This window comes from Terrapene carolina, unplaced genomic scaffold (assembly GCF_002925995.2).
Source record: "Terrapene carolina triunguis isolate 2854851 unplaced genomic scaffold, T_m_triunguis-2.0 Scaffold210, whole genome shotgun sequence".
Taxonomy (NCBI): Eukaryota; Metazoa; Chordata; order Testudines; family Emydidae; genus Terrapene; species Terrapene triunguis.
In genome coordinates this window covers 34,935,992-34,952,931 of record NW_020664561.1, presented here as the reverse complement: position 1 = coordinate 34,952,931, position 16,940 = coordinate 34,935,992, and the positions used below count along the sequence as shown (strand labels likewise).

General features: G+C 47.0%; 1 protein-coding gene across 1 annotated transcript in view; it reads right to left on the bottom strand.

The window, feature by feature from the left end:
* Positions 1-16,940, bottom strand: part of LOC113407202 (retinal-specific phospholipid-transporting ATPase ABCA4-like) — a 113,130-nt gene that overhangs the window by 58,972 nt on the left and 37,218 nt on the right. Inside the window, exons 12-15 of the mRNA XM_026655362.1 lie at positions 9,924-10,129; positions 7,562-7,738; positions 4,798-5,020; positions 2,732-2,953 (exon numbers count right to left, since the gene is read on the bottom strand). Of these exons, the coding sequence (XP_026511147.1) occupies positions 2,732-2,953; positions 4,798-5,020; positions 7,562-7,738; positions 9,924-10,129 (828 nt within the window). The remainder of the gene's footprint in view (positions 1-2,731; positions 2,954-4,797; positions 5,021-7,561; positions 7,739-9,923; positions 10,130-16,940) is intronic.

Here is a 16,940-nt window from a genome sequence, read left to right as displayed (position 1 = left end):
ATAAAGGTGAAATAACAGGGATTCAGGCAAGGGGAAAGCCCACATCAATAAAAAAATATTTTTTGAGTTGAAGTATGAAACTTGGTTGTGCATAGGAATGATCAAGAGGAACAGAAGGAGAGGATTTTATTTTAAACACAATCTAAGGTACAGTAGGACTGGAAAGTCAAGTATTCGGTAAAGAACACTGGGACATCTGTAATTTCAGGACTGGTGGCAGCTCTACGAAGGATTTAGAGACAATGGTCCAAATTTAGTCCTGGCGTAAACAGGTTCAGCTTCCATTGACTTCAGTGGAGCAGCATCTGCTCACATGAGGGTGTAACTCATGTCATTTATTACCTCTCCATATGGAGATGATTTTGGCAGTTTGAGCTCATTCAAAAAGTGTCTTGTCAGCCTCTGGAGAATTAAATATATGTATGAAATAAAATGTAGGATGGCGGCTCAGGTCTCCTCTTCTTTACCAGGTGTACTGTACTCTCACATTGACAAGAGAGACAGATGAGGGCACAAGAAATACCAAGACAAAGGAATTATAGTGTGCATGGAGTGCCAGTGTCTGTGCAGCAGAAGGGAAAGTTCACAGGAGACCCAGCCTAAGCAAAAGCAAAACCACAACCCTCATCCTTTTGGGGTTTCCAGTTGATTTACACAGTCCTTGTTCAACCAAACCAGCATAATCTCTGGCCATCATTTCCCATGGTGCACTGCAACGGCTCAGCGAGAAGGGACGCTGTGCTGCATCACAGAAGATGTAGCCTGGCTCAGCCCATACAGAATGGGGGCATGAGCCACTGTGCTTGGATCTCTGAATCAAAATTTTCAGTTTTCAGGTGAAATTTTCCCAGTTTTTGATTTTTTACAAAAAGTTTACATTTTCCATGGGAAAATCACGCGCACACACACACCCCCCCGATCCAGCTCTATTTCAGTCTGTGAAGCTCTAAACAAGCAACATAAACCCAAACAAAACACACAGGGCAACTCTTGTTTCGCCAGTGCTCCCCATCCTGGTTTCTGTCAGCAAGGGCTTGATTCCCTTCTTTTACATCAGTGTAACTCCATCGACTTCAGCACCCTAAATTCCTGTTAATGCTCCGGAGTTAAGGGCATTGAGCTCCTCACAGGATCAGTTCCTTGATCCAGTTTTATTGCCTTCATCTACAGAACCTGAAAATGCTCTATCCCAGGAGTGGGCAAACTATTTGGCCCGAGGGCCACATCTGGGTATGGAAATTGTATGGCAAGCCATGAATGCTCATGAAATTGGGGGTTGGAGGGCGGGGGGGGGGGGGGGGCTCCAGCTGGGGGTACAGGCTCTGGGATGGGGCTGGGGATGAGAGGTTGGGGGTGCAGGAGGGTGTTCTGTGCTGGGACCAAGAGGTTCGGAGGGAGGGAGGGGGATCAGGGCTGGGGCAGGGGGTTGGGCCACGGGAGGGGGTCAGGGGTGCAGGCTCCAGGCAGCGCTTACCTCAAGCAGCTCCCGGAAGTAGCGGCATGTCCCCCATCTGGCTCCTATGCGGCGGCGCAGCCAGGCGGCTGGGTGCACTGCCCGGTCCACAGGCACCACTCCTGCAGCTCCCACTGGCCATGGTTCCTGGCCAATGGGAGCTTTGAGGGCGGTGCTTGGGGCGGGGGCAGCATGCGGAGCCCCCTGGCTGCCCCTATGCATAGGAGCCGGAGGGGGGACATGCTGCTGCTTCTGGGAGCCATGCGGAGCCATGGCACACACGGAGTGGGGCAAGCCCCCAGCTGGAGCACCGGAGCGGGGCAAATCACAGACCCCACTCCCTGGTGGGAGCTCGAGGACCAGATTAAAACGTCTGAAGGGCCAGATGCGGCCCTCGGGCCGTAGTTTGCCCACCCCTCCTCTATCCCATGCAGTTAGAGAGCCTGATCTACAGCAGAGTTAGAGGACCAGTCAAACCACTGTGCCAACAATTGTAATACAGATGGGACCACAACTGTATTCTGCAAATCAAAGGAGTTGCATTTGAGGTTCTGGATTTGGCCCATATCTTGTTTAATTGAGCCCCAAATTTTATTTATATAAACACATGCACTTTTTAAAGGTTGGCAAATGCTCACAGGAATACAAATGTTTTCATGAAAACAGCTTTCAGTGAATTTAAAAGTCAGTTAAAAATCATGTTACAATAGCTCTGTCGCACTTGTGTTAAAATACAGTTGGCACATTTAAATCTGAAATCATTTTAAAATGATAATTTGCATCTTCACCACTTCCTCTGTTTATTTACATTTTGCACCTATTTGTTTCAAGCTGGTTGCACTTGCTGGCTCTCCTGCAGCAGCGCACTGCAGCGAGGTACAGGTTGCAAACACTGCAGGGGCATGTCTACATCAAAAAGACTAGTTTTATTGAACTTTTAAAAAAAAAAGCCATATAAACCTTTCTAGTGACTAGGGTTTGTCAGAGGCTTATTCCCCTATGATAGCTAACTGCTCAGCCTAAATTACTTGATAGTGTCCCTCTGAGTCAGGAGTAACTCCACTGAAGTCAGCTGAGTTTCCCCAGTGCAAAACCAGCGAGAGGAGGGAGGACGGTGGCTCAGTCTCTTCCTCTTTACCGGGTACTGTACTCTCAGTTACTCACACACTAACTAGAGAAACAGAGACAGGGGCACAAAAAGTCAAGACAACGGAATTCTACAGCCAGAGAGACCCTGAGGTCATAGATTTTCATAGAGGGAGGCAAAAGGCGCCTTACTGCCATAATCTTCAGGTTAATAGTCATGCGGTCCTGCCAAGCAAAGCAGACGACGTGGGGCAGGTAGAGGGTGAAGTAGATGACTCCGCTGCAGGCAGCTGCCAAGTTAGCTTTGGAGAAGAAGGTGCTGAGCAAGAAACACTGCATGATGGTGGCTGTGGTGAACGTCAGCAGAAACAGAAGGAGGATGAGGGGATTGCTGTAGTGAAGCACCTTGCCACACTGTAACCAAAGGAAACCAAATGAGTTTAGGTACAATGCTGTCTCACAAGCTAGCAGCAGAGCTCAGAACTACCATTGGTACCAGAGCTGTAATGGTTAATCAATATATCCTACCCACTCTACCTAATCTATTTAATCGGTCTCTCCAGACATTTTTACCACAGCATCTGAGGGCTTTACAATTAAAAAAAAAAAGTCACAGCCAAAGTAAGGCAGTGGTCTAATTTCATCCCTATTCACTGGCTCTGAGGCACCTGGTATTGTCACTAGTCTCACTGGTTGCCCAGCCCAGAGTTCTATTTGATGACTCTCTGTTGTCTTTGTAACAGACAAAAATCTGATGTTCTCCCTCTGCATTCCTCAAAGGAAAGTTCCCTGCAGACATTACAACCCTACAATTCCAAGTGAGACATGTCTGCATGGAAACCAATTCTGTTAAAATAAAATTGTCTGAACTGTCAGAACAATTTCCCATTGTTCTCCCTGGGAGCCCCACACCGGAGAGAGGTTGTGGGGAAAGTTGGCCGACAGACATTTAAAAAGAAAAGCTAGTAGGCAGATTATAAAGTACTATATTCTGCACCTGAATTACATTCCCATTCCCAGAGCCTGTGAGGGCTGAAGAGGATGACTAAGATCTCCCAGAATCCTTTGTGTAGAAAGTAACCCACTGGATGAACTTGTGTTGACCTTTCTTCTTTAATGCTTTTGAATCTTTAATGTCCCCTCTCACTGAAGAGTGTGGTTTCAGCTGACTGTCAGCTTACTCCTAGAGGGAGAAGGGCTGTTTTTTTCCTTAAGAGCTGGTCTCCACACAATTTTTGTACCAGTAGAACTAGGCCAGTTAGAGGTGTGATTTTTTTACCGATAGACTTATACTGATGCAGCCCCTACCATGCAGTTGTACTAGGATAGCTAGTCCCCAATGGTAGCAGAACAATTATTTTGGTATAAGCACATTTATAGTGGTATAGCAGCCTCCACACTAGGAAAGTTGTACTACTTTAACTATACCAGTACAGTTAAAGTAGTACACCCTGTGTGTGTGTAGACAAGCCCTAAGATTGCAAATACACTGGGAGAGCTTATAAGGACAGGATTGATTAGAGAGGGCAGCCTGAATTCTGACTCTGTATTTGTAACAATTCACTGGGGAAAAAGTCAGGCAACTCTTCCCTGCCAGAACAGCACCCATTAAGGAACCAACCAGCTCAGTTAAAGAAGAGTTATTCTATTGTCTAGAAAAGGGTTGGATGGCGTTGGAAACTGGGTCCAGTTCTAACATAAACCACTTTGAAAAAGCAGCAATTTTGAGACTAAGGAGCCAGGAGAGTTCTTGCCATGGAGTGAGGGATAGATTAGGCTTGAGTCAGTCCCTGGTGCCTCTCTCCCCCATTTGTGATAGTGTCCTAGTTTCAAAGCAGGCAAGCACAGCCTATGATAAATGACTCAGACAGTGAATGAAAAGATTAGAATTCCTCAGATTGAGATCTTCTACGTTTGAAGCAGTGATACTTATTGAAAGACTTGCCCTGTATACTGGAAATGCAACAAATGGAACATGACCTGTCAGTGTAATCAGGCCTGACGCATCCTCGTGCAGACAGTCTTACAATAAGTCTCATTAGTGAATTTATCTCTCTCTGTCTCTGCCAAGTGCTGATGCAGCCTGGAGGACTGCTTACAAGAATGAGCATTCTACGTGCTAAAATAAGAGTAGGCCACCAGGGGTTCTGGTCTCCTTATGTATAGCTATTGTTTCTTGATGGACAGCTAATATCAACAGTGCAAACGTGAACTGCAGGTTTGGGGCTTTTTAAAGTCACTCCCAAGCTAATCCTTACCGTAATTAGTGCTGTTAGGAGAGACACGCTCACAGACATCATGATGAAGCTGTCTAGGAACCAGGTGTACCAGATAACCCCATTAGTAACTCCCCGGTTCTTCATGGCTTCTTTCAGTCTCATTTCCTTCTCCAGCACAATGCTCTTCACTATCATGGAGACCGAATAGATCCAAGCCAGCACCATGAAGATAGGGAAGGAGCGGTTCAGGGTGATCATGAAGCTACCCATGCAGGGAGAGAGGAGTGAGTGAAATGCAGGTAAAGCAGGCAAGGGTTGGGATGAAAAGGAAGGAAGAAAGGGAAAAGGAAAAAGAGGGATAAAGAATTCTTTGCACTTATTATGGCTGAGCATTTCAAAGGAGCCTAAGGTTAGGCTTCTCTGAAAATCCCAGTCTAAGGCCAGGTCTACACTAACCCCCTAATTCGAACTAAGGTACGCAACTTCAGCTACGTGAATAACGTAGCTGAAGTTCGAAGTACCTTAGTTCGAACTTACCTCGGTCCACACGCGGCAGGCAGGCTCCCCCCGTCGACTCCGCGGTACTCCTCTCGTCTAGCTGGAGTACCGCAGTCGACGGCGAGCACTTCCTGGTTCGACTTATCGCGTCCAGACAAGACGCGATAAGTCGAACCCAGAAGTTCGATCGCTCGCCGCCGAACTACCGGGTAAGTGTAGACCTACCCTAAAAGTGTAGTAACGGCTCTCAAAGAACTTTACAAATAATGAATTAAACTTTGCAGCCCCCACCCCCAAGGGCTAGGTGTTATCTACATTTTACACATGGGGAAACAGAGGCACACAGCGGTTATGAGACTTGCCCAAGGCCACTGAGTCTGCGGCAAGGTACAGATCTCACGCCACACCTCACTTTCTGAACACTGTGCCATGCAGTAATTATTATAACTTGCAAAGAACGTTTTGAGACAGATGCTAATCGTAAGAAATGAGTCTTCCGTGTGTTATATCTTTGAAATGTTTCCCCAAGTTTAATTAGCAAATAAATCAATAAATATTAACTATTAAAAGCAGCCAGATGCTATGTTGAAATGCTGTATGCAAAACATCATTCTTGGAAAGTCTTGAGCCTGTCACAGATGGTCAGTGTTAGCAGTTAGCTAACAAAATCTGCACTACTATGTCAGACAGCTGGAGGGCTCCCTCTCTCTGTTAACATTGGGTCAATTTTAGGTCACAACCTGGAACCTTTTATGCATGGCTGCCATAGTTTTGTCCCTCATCCCTACAACAGATATTAGCAGTAAAAGGTAGCCATGGAGAATACATTTAGGGTGACCATGAGCTACGATAAAACACGTTTCCTGCTGGCATCTCTTCACATGTGTTATGAGGTGAGAGTAGCATTATGTAAGATATCTGACTCTCATTTTGCACCAGTTTCGTGATGGTGACATTTGAATGAAACTGACCAAAAAGCCAGAGGGAGCCCCTCGCCCTCTTTCCCCCTCATTTCTTTCTGTATGGGGAGAAGCCTGGGACTCTAAAACGCAAAGGAAGAGACATTCTTCAGGAGCAGGACAGTGCCAGTCATCAAAACAGGCAGGAAAACATCACTTTCCTGCCGAAAACTTCCAGAGAGCAACCTGGCCTGCTGAACCAAAATAAAATGCTTTGTTGAGGCAGGCTGGGAAGGGCCTCTTGCTTTTGCCTCTTGTGGGACCTCTGGTCCCCAGATTAGCAAGCATGGTCCCAGTGTCAACCCAAAAGCAGCATACCTCTTCCAAAAGGGCCTAGCCATTTTATTTAACTAGGTTCTTTGAAGGGGCTACGACTAAACGCGGTCTCTCTGTGGGGTTTTCTGTAATTGTTGCAGGCCTCAGGCTATGTCTACACTTAAACCGCTACAGCAGCGCAGCTGCACTGCAGTAGCGCTTCAGTGTAGACACTCCGTACAGTAACAGAAGGGGTTCTTCCGCCACTGTAGGTAATCCACCTCCCCGAGAGGGGGTAGCAAGGCCAATGGAAGAATTCTTCTGTCAACCAAGCGCTGTCCACACAGGGGGTTAGGTCAACCTAACTACGTCTCTCGGCATGGGGATGTGTCATACCCCCGAGAGACGTAGCAATGCCAATGTAGCTTGTCAGTGTAGACCAGCCCTCAGCAACCTTTGCCTGGTTTGGGTTTCTACAGCTGCAATAAGCTCTCTTGGTGAACTCCCCCATGATAACACAAATGATATACCTCCCTGAAATCAGCTGCAGTGTTAGTGAGGGAGAGAACAGCACTATTCATGACATGGGATTCCTGGAAGTCGGACTGTGCATGATTCAGAGCCACAGTGTTATGGGGAAATGCTCTCTGTGTGAGTCCATTTTAATCATCAAAAAAGTTCATTTAATTTTAATTGAAATCTTCTTTTCCCCCTCCAGATCTCACAGGCTCAGCTATGAACTGTGCAAATTTTTATGTGCCTCGAGTTTCTAGGCATTCTCCTGCTGCTATTAAAGTCAATGGGGTTTTCCCGCTGATTTCAGTGGGAGCAGGATCAGACTCTTCAGTCTCCTTTCTTAAAGTTCCAAAGTACTGGACTTTTTCTGCTTCTCCAATTTCCTTATCTGTGTTAACCAGGGAAGCACATCCCTGGCTCCTTGGGGTATTTCACTAATGCCATAGTCCTGGGATTTCTTTCTGGCTTTTAAACAAGATCAAAGGCAAAAGCAGTCAAGCCTCCTGAAAATCCACTGTCTCATCCAGCCACCCGATTAGTTATCAGAAATAGGATCACTAGCTGCTCTTACTCACATATCATCTACAAAGCAGGGATACGGCATTTGCTGCAGGTAGATTCCTGATGGCACTTCAGCGTTGGTCTGGGTCTTTATAATCCCATGCTCAATCATGTCTTGCAGATACGCAAACCCTCCCCAGATGTAACGTAAATCATCCACTGGGTCAGCTCTTGGACCAGGATCCCAGTACCTGGGAAGTAAAAACACATGGAAATCACTCAGGCAGGCAGGCACTTTAAGATGGAGAACACTTAGCGGAGAACTTCCCGGGGGCTCTACCCAGTGCTGTTCCTTCCAAGTTATGGCTGTCAGGCGCCACTGCTTGAGAAGGGGTCAGACGTTTATGATTCCGAAAAATTAGTTATTATTTCGTTTTTTAAGTTTTCTATGTCGTTCTGTAATACAGTAATTTTGGCCAAAAATGCATAAAGGGGGTTCAAAATAAAACAGCAATTATATATTGCAATGTGCCAAATTTGTTCAAAATGTTTCTGGTATTTATGGATTTGTTTTGTTTGGTTTAAAAAGTATTATGGCTTCAACTAAATGGACTCACTCTCAGCTCCCAGTAGCCTCTGTAAAACCTCAGCTTTTTATTTTAAAAGTTCTTTTCTGGATGTTGAAGGCTTTGAATGGATTTGCTCCATTACGTGTGTCTGACCTTTCAGCTTCTATCCTAAAGATCCAAGTCAGATGACCATTTCATTTGTCCGGAATTTAAGCTTGTGACCAAGCCTGGTCAAAAATTTTCCATCTATGCTGGTTTTTTAATGGAAAATTGGATTTCCAACTAAATTAAATCTTTCACAAAACATATCTGCTTTCTGCAGAAACATTTACTTTTTTTTGTCAAAATATTTCAGCTGAAGTCTTTTGGTTTTCAGCTAAAATCTTTCAATTTCTGAGTTTTCAGTGAAAACTCACAATTTTGTGTGGAAAAATCCAATGAAAGCAAAATTTTTTTGGTTTGTCAAAAATTTCTGCAAGGGTGGAAAAAACCCTCGGACCACTTCTCCTTGTGACACCGGGAGCCACAGTTTTCAGTAGCTGTTACACACCTCTAATGTGAATAGCCCTTTCTTTAACCATTATAGTATTTTCAACCACAAGTGCTCAAAAATCATGCGTCAGGCCCCAAAAACTCCTGCGATTGGCTTGCCAAGTGGCACTGGAGCATTTAGATATCATGTTTTCAAGTTTTTCTCTGCAGTCATGATGTCTAGAAACTTGCTTTTATTTAAACTGAAAGCTGAGACTCTCAGGTAAATATGTGATTCCAGTATTGGCAGCTTTAGGAAAACTGCAAATATTATGTGACTTGACATAAAATCATATGCGCTGGTAACACTGCTTAGAAACTCCCAGCTCATATATAAGTAGTCTCAGAAAACATGTGTGCTAACACTTTAAGCAGGGCCGGCTCTGGCTTTTTTGCCGCCCCAGGCAAAAAAGCCTCCGGCCGCCCCCCGCCCCCCCGCGGAGGGGGGAGGGGGGGCGGAGCCCCGGGGGGAGGGCGGCTAGCCCAGGCGGGGGCTCCGCTCTCCCCCCGGCGGCCGGGGGGAGGGCGCCGGGGGGGAGGGCGGCCGGAGCCCTGGGAGGAGGGCGGCGAGCCCCGGCGGGGGCTCCTCTCTCCCCCCGGTGGCCGGGGGCAGGGTGGCGAGCCCGCTCTCCCCCCAGCGGCCAGAGCGCAGGGGGCAGGGCGGCGAGAGGGTGGCGAGCCCCAGCAGGGGCTCACCGCTCTCCCCCCCAGCGGCCGGGGGGAGGGTGCCGGGGGGGGAGGGCGGCCAGAGCGCCGGGGGGATGGCGGCGAGCCCGGCCGTGGCCCCGCTCTCCCCGGGGGCCGGAGCGCCGCGCCGCCCCCCTCCAGGTGCCGCCCCAAGCACAAGCTTGGTGGGCTGGTGCCTGGAGCCGGCCCTGACTTTAAGAAGCAAATTCAAGGTGGCGGAGGACTCATGTACAGCAGCAGCAGTGTATTCTGCTGCATAGGGGGAGAAGATTGGATGTGCATGTCAAGTTTGGCAACATGCAGGGGGCAGAAGGGGAGGAGATAAGTAGAACTCCCTGTCCACTCCCTACATGAGGAGGTCACCTAAAGACCTTGTGCAGGCTACTCCAGCCATCAGAGTCCTCCCTTCTTCTCTCTCCCGCCTGCCCAGCCCCTGACGCAGTTGCTCAGTGCCAAGCACTAGGGTCTGGATATGACTTCTGCTCTGTGTTATGCATGTGAAACACCACTGAATTCAATCAGCTCTCACATTTGTATTTGAATGCAGACTCTGACCCACCCTCTGGCTCCCAGAATGTTGGAGAGGGTTCCCATATTTTGCATTACTGGTTCAATGGCAGGCGCAGCTGAGGAAAGCAGAAATCATCACCTGTCTTTGATTTTATTTGTTTTCTCCACTGCATCTATATCCATCCGGATCTTGTAGTTCACATGCGGTGGCAGCTTGCTGGCCCCGGAGTGTATGTCAGGGAAGACTACTCCAGCCCAGAATTTGTTTTCCTCCAGCAGATTAAGAGCTTGATGAGTCAATTGGGTTTCATCAGCATGACCTTCAAATTTATCCAGGGTCAAGCACTGCAGATAATCACAATGGTGACAACTTTACATTTACAGTAGCAGGGGTTATACACTGAAAACACACATCACTGGTTCGCAATGGGGCAAGAATGTAGGTTAGTTAACTTTGATAGTAGATGTCATTTTTCAGCTTTAATACTTGTATTGAAATTGTGCCTAAAACTGATTTTTCCTCCCGCTGAAGACTCCTCACTTGGTCCAATTCTTATGACAAATTCAATACACACAACCTTGTTAAAGACAACTGAAAAAATGCAGCAACCACCTTACAACCTTATAACTAACACAATAAACCGAGGTGGGAGGGATTGACTGAAGTAATCATGAAACACATTTTTGGAGACAGCTCATAAAAGCAAGTGTCTTGACATCAAGATAAAGAGAAGAGAACACTAAAGCTGCAAGCAACCCTCATCTCTATAAACAAACACAAACAGAGGGAACATTTTGAACCTACTGCCTGGAAAACGAGGATTGCACCCACCAGGAGGGCAAACAAAACTACCAGCTAAAAACAAGGGTGGAGGAGTATTCACCACCTTAGCCCTTTGCAGGATTACAGTATCTAGTGAAAACCAAAGCCCATATCTGATGGTAAGATCACAGCAAAACAAGGTTAAATAATTAAAGTTAAATAATTGCTTTAAAATGGAGCAAACACTAGAAAAATATTTGGGGGGAAATCACAGCAAACCATCAGATAAACACTGATGAGGAGCTGGTATCAGTTTAGAGGGATAGAGGAAGTAGAATTGTTATTCTCTTTAGTGTTTTAGGTGTCTTAGGGTACGTCTACACTTACCTCCGGGTCTGACGGCAGGCAATCGGTGTTCTGGGATCGATCCCAGAAGTGCTCACCGTCGACGCCGGTACTCCAGCTCAGCGAGAGGAGTACGCGCCATCGACGGGGGAGCCTGCCTGCAGCGTCTGGACCCGCGGTAAGTTCGGACTAAGGTACTTCGAATTCAGCTACGTTATTAACGTAGCTGAATTTGCGTACCTTAGTCCGAAGTGGGGGGGTAGTGTGGACCAGGCCTTAGTAGCCACACACTGAGTTTCTGAAAAGCTGTATTTCTGCCATGGTAGTTCTCCTGCAAAAAGCCAATGGCTAATATAACTGGCATGGGCTGTTGAGTTAGGCTGCTTTTGTCGACAGTAGCAGCAAGGTTTGCCCATCTTTGATTTTCATGGAGCATATTTGCAAGTACTGTGAGTACCTGAGTTAATTTTTCAAATAGGAATTTAAAAGAATTGTGCCCACAATTTTTTTTTCTCATGAAAAACCCTGTATTTGTACAAATTGTGAGGAGATGTCAAACAAAAACCAAACGTGCTGGTTTGCATGTGCAAGTGCAGATATTTTATGCACGCTAAAAACGAGGGGGCAGATTGTGGCAGTAATTTACTGCCCTCAGCTGGGGTAGTGTGAAGCAGCCATGCCCCAGGGCAAGCACCAGGAGGCACCTGAGGATACAGTGATTCCTAGAGCCCCCTGGTGATCGGGGAGAGCTTGGCTGCTGATCTGCCCCTTTGGAGTGTGCACGTATGCGCCATTCCGCAGACCTGGATGATGTGGGGGAATGGGGCCATGGCTCCATCGCCTCCTTTTTGGCGTAACTTACCCCCAAGGCGGTATTAGCAGGCGCTCTGTAGTGCAGGGACTGCAGTTCTTCTGGCCCCCACATGGGGGGGGCACAAAGAGTGGGAGGATTCCTTACATGGCCTTCCCTGCCTTCTTTATATATCTGCACAATCTGGCCTTTGGGCACAATTTTGGGACTGGGTTGAGGCCCCTTTGAAAATATAGCCCTTGAAGTGAAGAGACAGCTGAATAAAATGCATGTGACAGCCAGTAGGCCCCGCTCATATGTCTGTCCTAGCCTGCTGGTAGCAATAGCCTAGCGACAGCAGGACTTGAAGCATTACCTCATTGCGTCGTGGAACAATGACAAACTGTGACCCTCTGGACAAACGTGAAAAAGCCCTCCTGGATCCCGCCCTATTCTGGCATGAGGGGTGCCTACAACAGTCATTGATAATCAGAGTGTGTCACTTCAATGGGAAGCTAATAATTGTTGGGGGGAGGGGGAAGGGCACATCAGAGCATTATTACTGTCTTTCCCTCAGGTGCATTGAGAACACACTGCCTCCCGCATCAGGGTTGTAAACTGAGAGATCCCCATCCACTGCCTACTCCTATCTGAGACAGTGCCACAAACCTGCCAGTCTGGAGATCTGTGCTGTTTGAGATCCAGCCCTACAGCCTATTCAATGGAGAGATGGCAAACCCCATTCCCAGAACAGCTGAGAGAAAACTCTGCCACAAGAATCCATGATCTGCTATACCTGTGCGCCTTATCCCATTGGAGGGGTCAATCAGGACCCAGGTTCTCTGACGTGACCTATAGTGTAGGCCCCAACAGATGAAAGTCTCCAAATCCCACTAACCAACCCACAGAGTCCCCCAGTCTGAACACTTTCCACTCTTCAAAATAATGCCATTGTTTTAATTCCCCCCCCCTCAAAAAAAATTATTTGATCAAATAACCATAACTTCAGGCATTTGTGACACTACAGATATCAAGATATACTAGAGGCTTCTCAGCTAAGCAGCCAAGGATATCTCATGGCTCTAAACAGCAGCAAGATATTTAGGAAAAGCTTAGATTAAATCAAGTGATAGAGTAAGACGATCAAAAAGCTGTCGTCACAGGTTCAGAGCAGCTTGTTAGCCACTGTATACGTGCTCAGGCATAGGGGGCAGGGGGTGGGGGAAGAGAAGGAGATATTTATTTGCATGTTAAGAGACAGTGCTCCTCAGACAACTTTCTATCAGTCATGCTGATTGACTGAATATGTATTTCATCATTTTACCTAGTAGATGCAGTAGCAGTAGAGTCACAGTTGCCCAGACAGAGAATATTTGATAATACAATGAATATTAAAAATGCAGCTCCTATCCCTGGCACTGCTTAGGGCACTGAACAACACTATAAAAACGAACAAACATTCTGGTTTAACTGAACTCTGCATACTTTAAACATGTAAAACAACGAGGGGGGTGTCAAGAAAAGAAGGGATCAAGTTTGGGGGGGAGAGAAATGAGGGGTCAAGGGTGGTTATGAAACATACATTAGGAAAGAGTGTTAGTTTAAGTACTGGTTAAAAGAACAAAGAGAGGGTATGAAATGGATGTCACAGGGGAATGAGTTCTACACCAGTGGGCTGTCATGTTTGCTTTCTACCCTCAAATATACGCTTTCTGCCCAGAGATCCCTTAAGGTTCGATGGTGTGCGTGTGCATAGAAACCCATCACAACAAGGATGCAGATCCAGGATGAAGCGAGGACCTACACCACTCAGTCACTTTACAGGCAGTCAACATATGGTAAAGAATGCAGCATGGGTGTAACCTGATCCACAGGTGAAAGTAAGTCGGTACGCCCCGGTACGGTATACCGGCAAGAGCCGGTTTGCCGTACTGGGGCAGCCCGTCTTCCCCAGGTGGCAATTTAAAGGGCCTGGGGCTCCCAGCAGGGGCTGGAGCCCCAGACCCTTTAAATTGCCACCAGAGCCCCATTGCTGGAGCCCTGGGGTAGGGCTGCGGGGCTCTGGGGGCTATTTAAAAAGTCCGGGGCTCCCGCTGCTTCTACCACCCCGGCCCTTTAAATAGCCACGGAGCCCCACCGCCACTACTCCAGGGCTCTGGCGGCTATTTAAAGGGCCGGAGCGGTAGAAGCAGGGGAGCCCTGGGCCCTTTAAATAGCCCCCGGAGCCCCGGGCTGCTGCTGCTACCCCGGTGGGGGGGCACTTACCTTACAGGGGGGGCTGGGGCTGGCTCTGACTCCCTTAGCCACGCCCCTTCCGCCCTAGGCCCCGCCCCTTTCGGGGGCCGGAGCTGGCCCCAGGGTACTGGTAAGTCACTGGACTTACTTTCACCCCTGACCTGATCTCAGTTGCACAAAATGGTGCACAAACACACTGCTGCAGTCTGTAAGCTGTAAGTAATGGAGCAGCTCTGCCAACAGCACTGCTGAAAGGAATTAGTCCTCACGCCTCAGTCATGAAGGCATCTGTGGCTGTTGTGAGGTCACCCTTACAGGATAAATAAGGATGGGACTGTACAAACCGCACAGCTGGCACTGCGGTTAGCACCGAGCCTCCATGGAGTGGGTGTGAGAGAAACTGATGCTAAATGTTTGGGTTGTTTCCTTTGGTGGAACTGCACTCAAGTCATGCAGAATGAATCTACAATGTGGCTTGGGAGCAGGGTGCGCCTTACTGGATCCACTGTGCCATTTTTACTAACACATAACAACATGCACCTAACTGGCACCCCAGACAAGGGCCTCAAAGTGCTGTGCACCGCATTCTGTTGGGCATGGAAACTTGGACTCTGCAGATCTTGACTAGACAGGGGAAATTCTCTCAGAAATTCAAACTGCCTAACAGTTGGGCTGGAAGAGTTGGAGCTACAATGTAGATGAAGCCCCAGAGGCTGGAACTGTTTATACAACCTGCTTTCAGGCAGGGCCGGCTCTGGCTTTCTGGCCGCCCCAAGCAAAAAAACCCCACGGCGGCCAGAACAGCAAAGCAAAAAAAAAAAAACCTTCGGCGTGGCCGGAGCCAGGGTGCAGGGGGACTCCCTGCCCTGCAGATGTGCCCCGGCTAGCGGGGGTGGGGGAGGGAGCAGGGGGAGAGAGAAAAGGGGAGCGGCCAGGGCTTCAGCGGGGCGCTGCCACGCGGCCCCTCCTGCTGTGCCCCCTGCCGGGAAGGCTCCGCACCGCTCCAGTCGGCTGGGAGGGAAGGACGTGGGCTGCCCTGCCGGGCTTGCTGCAGGGCGCTCCTGTCCTCCACGCCGCTGCCCCCTACAGGGCGGCCGGAGCGGAACAACAACAACAACAAAAAAGCGGCCGTTCCGCCCTAGGATTGGGCGGAATGCCGCCTCCTATAAGCTGCCACCCCAAGCACCGGCTTGCTCGGCTGGTGCCTGGAGCCGGCCCTGCTTTCAGGAGATTTTAAAACAGTAATAAAAATGGTTTTGGCCACCAGACCTCTCTCTATACTAGCACTCTAGCTAGTATAAAACAGTTTCTAATTTTAATTTTGGGGGAATCTCCCCAGTGTCAACAAGGCCCATACATGTTTTTGACAGTTAAAGGACAGCTCATTGATAACACAAAGCAAAGAAACCCTGGACCCCATCTGGAAAACACTTAGCCATGTGAGTGTTTGCAGGATTAAGGCTCATATTGGTACTTTTTGCATAATAGTTTCTCAGCTGTTTGTGTATTTGTTTTATGTTTAACATAGCAACTCATGTTAGTCAGCCATTTAATGAATTGGCTGTCATTGATTTAATTGATATCATCATCTACCTTCATTTTGCAGTGTAATGGGTTTGTGACTAACCCGCTGTCTCCACTGAACATCAGCTAGCTAGCTCATCAATAAAGGTTTACTTTGCACTTCATAATGCAGTGTCTTCTTCCTCAGTCTCTATTGTCATTGAGAGATATATTATTATTACCACATGCACAAGGCACCATATCATCATTATATGTACTATAACTTTGGAGGAACCCTGTCCATTTTACGTTTACCAGCCACCTTTGCTATAATGAGAGAAAGAGATTGTGAACTCTGTAAATGACAGAGTTAGCAACCTGGAAAATTACAATCCCATGTTTGTATCTTGTGCCTCTTAACTCCAAAATCAGTGAGACTCTAGCATAGAGAGTAGCTATATTTAGCCTCTAAATTGACTGGGAAGAAATGTATTCAATTACCTCACTTCACAGAATGCCAAGAGGCTAACTTGTTTGATTTTATCTTTTTGATCATCTCTTGCAGGTCAATAACCAACAATTACTCTACATCAAAGTGCTCATAGAGACAACTTGTTATTTAACTGGCAGACATCTTTGAAATGTAAAGACTCCTTTGTTTAACCTTTCCATCTTGTGAATTATACTTCGCTTTTTAAAAAAAACCTGAAGAATGCTTGTAACAGAATTAAGATTCTTACGTTACCATAGCTGATAATATTCCGAAAGACTATTTTACATTTAGGGGTTATGTGTGATAATATTTTTTTAATTGACAATAAAACAATAAAAGAGGCACTTAAACCACCAATGTTATTACTTTGTAGCTTTGCACTTGGATAGCATCTTTCATACAAGTATTGTCAAGTGCTTTAGAAACATTATATGAATTAATGTGCTCTACAAACTTTAATTAAGCCACACAACTTCCCTGGTAGGTATTATTCCAGGTGGGGAAACAGACACAGAAATGGCCTGCTTTTCAGGTGGGAATAGAATCCAGGTTGGGTTGCCCAGCCCAGATTGGAATAAATATTTCTCTCTGAGTGTCATGATATTTTAGTCCATTGAAAAGAGATTAAGTAGAAGCCAGAAGTCCTGACTCCCATACCTTTGCTCTAACCATTAGATCATGCTACCTCTAACATTAATTATACCAGGTTTCAGAGTAGCAGCCGTGTTAGTCTGTATCCGCAAAAAGAACAGGAGTACTTGTGGCACCTTAGAGACTAACAAATTAATTATACCGAAAAGAAACAGTAACAGATGGAGAGAATAATTTGTGCATTTGTGTCACTATGATAGAATAAGTTCATTTTCTGTTTGACCCTTCTTATTTCATCTTATCTCTAAATACCAATGGCTCTGTGTAAATAGCAAACTTAAAAGACACTAGAATACAAAAGTACATGATTGCCAGGCACAGCTACTGCCTTGGCTATGAAAGTTCCAGTGCAGGCCCCGCATAGAGCAGAGTATTG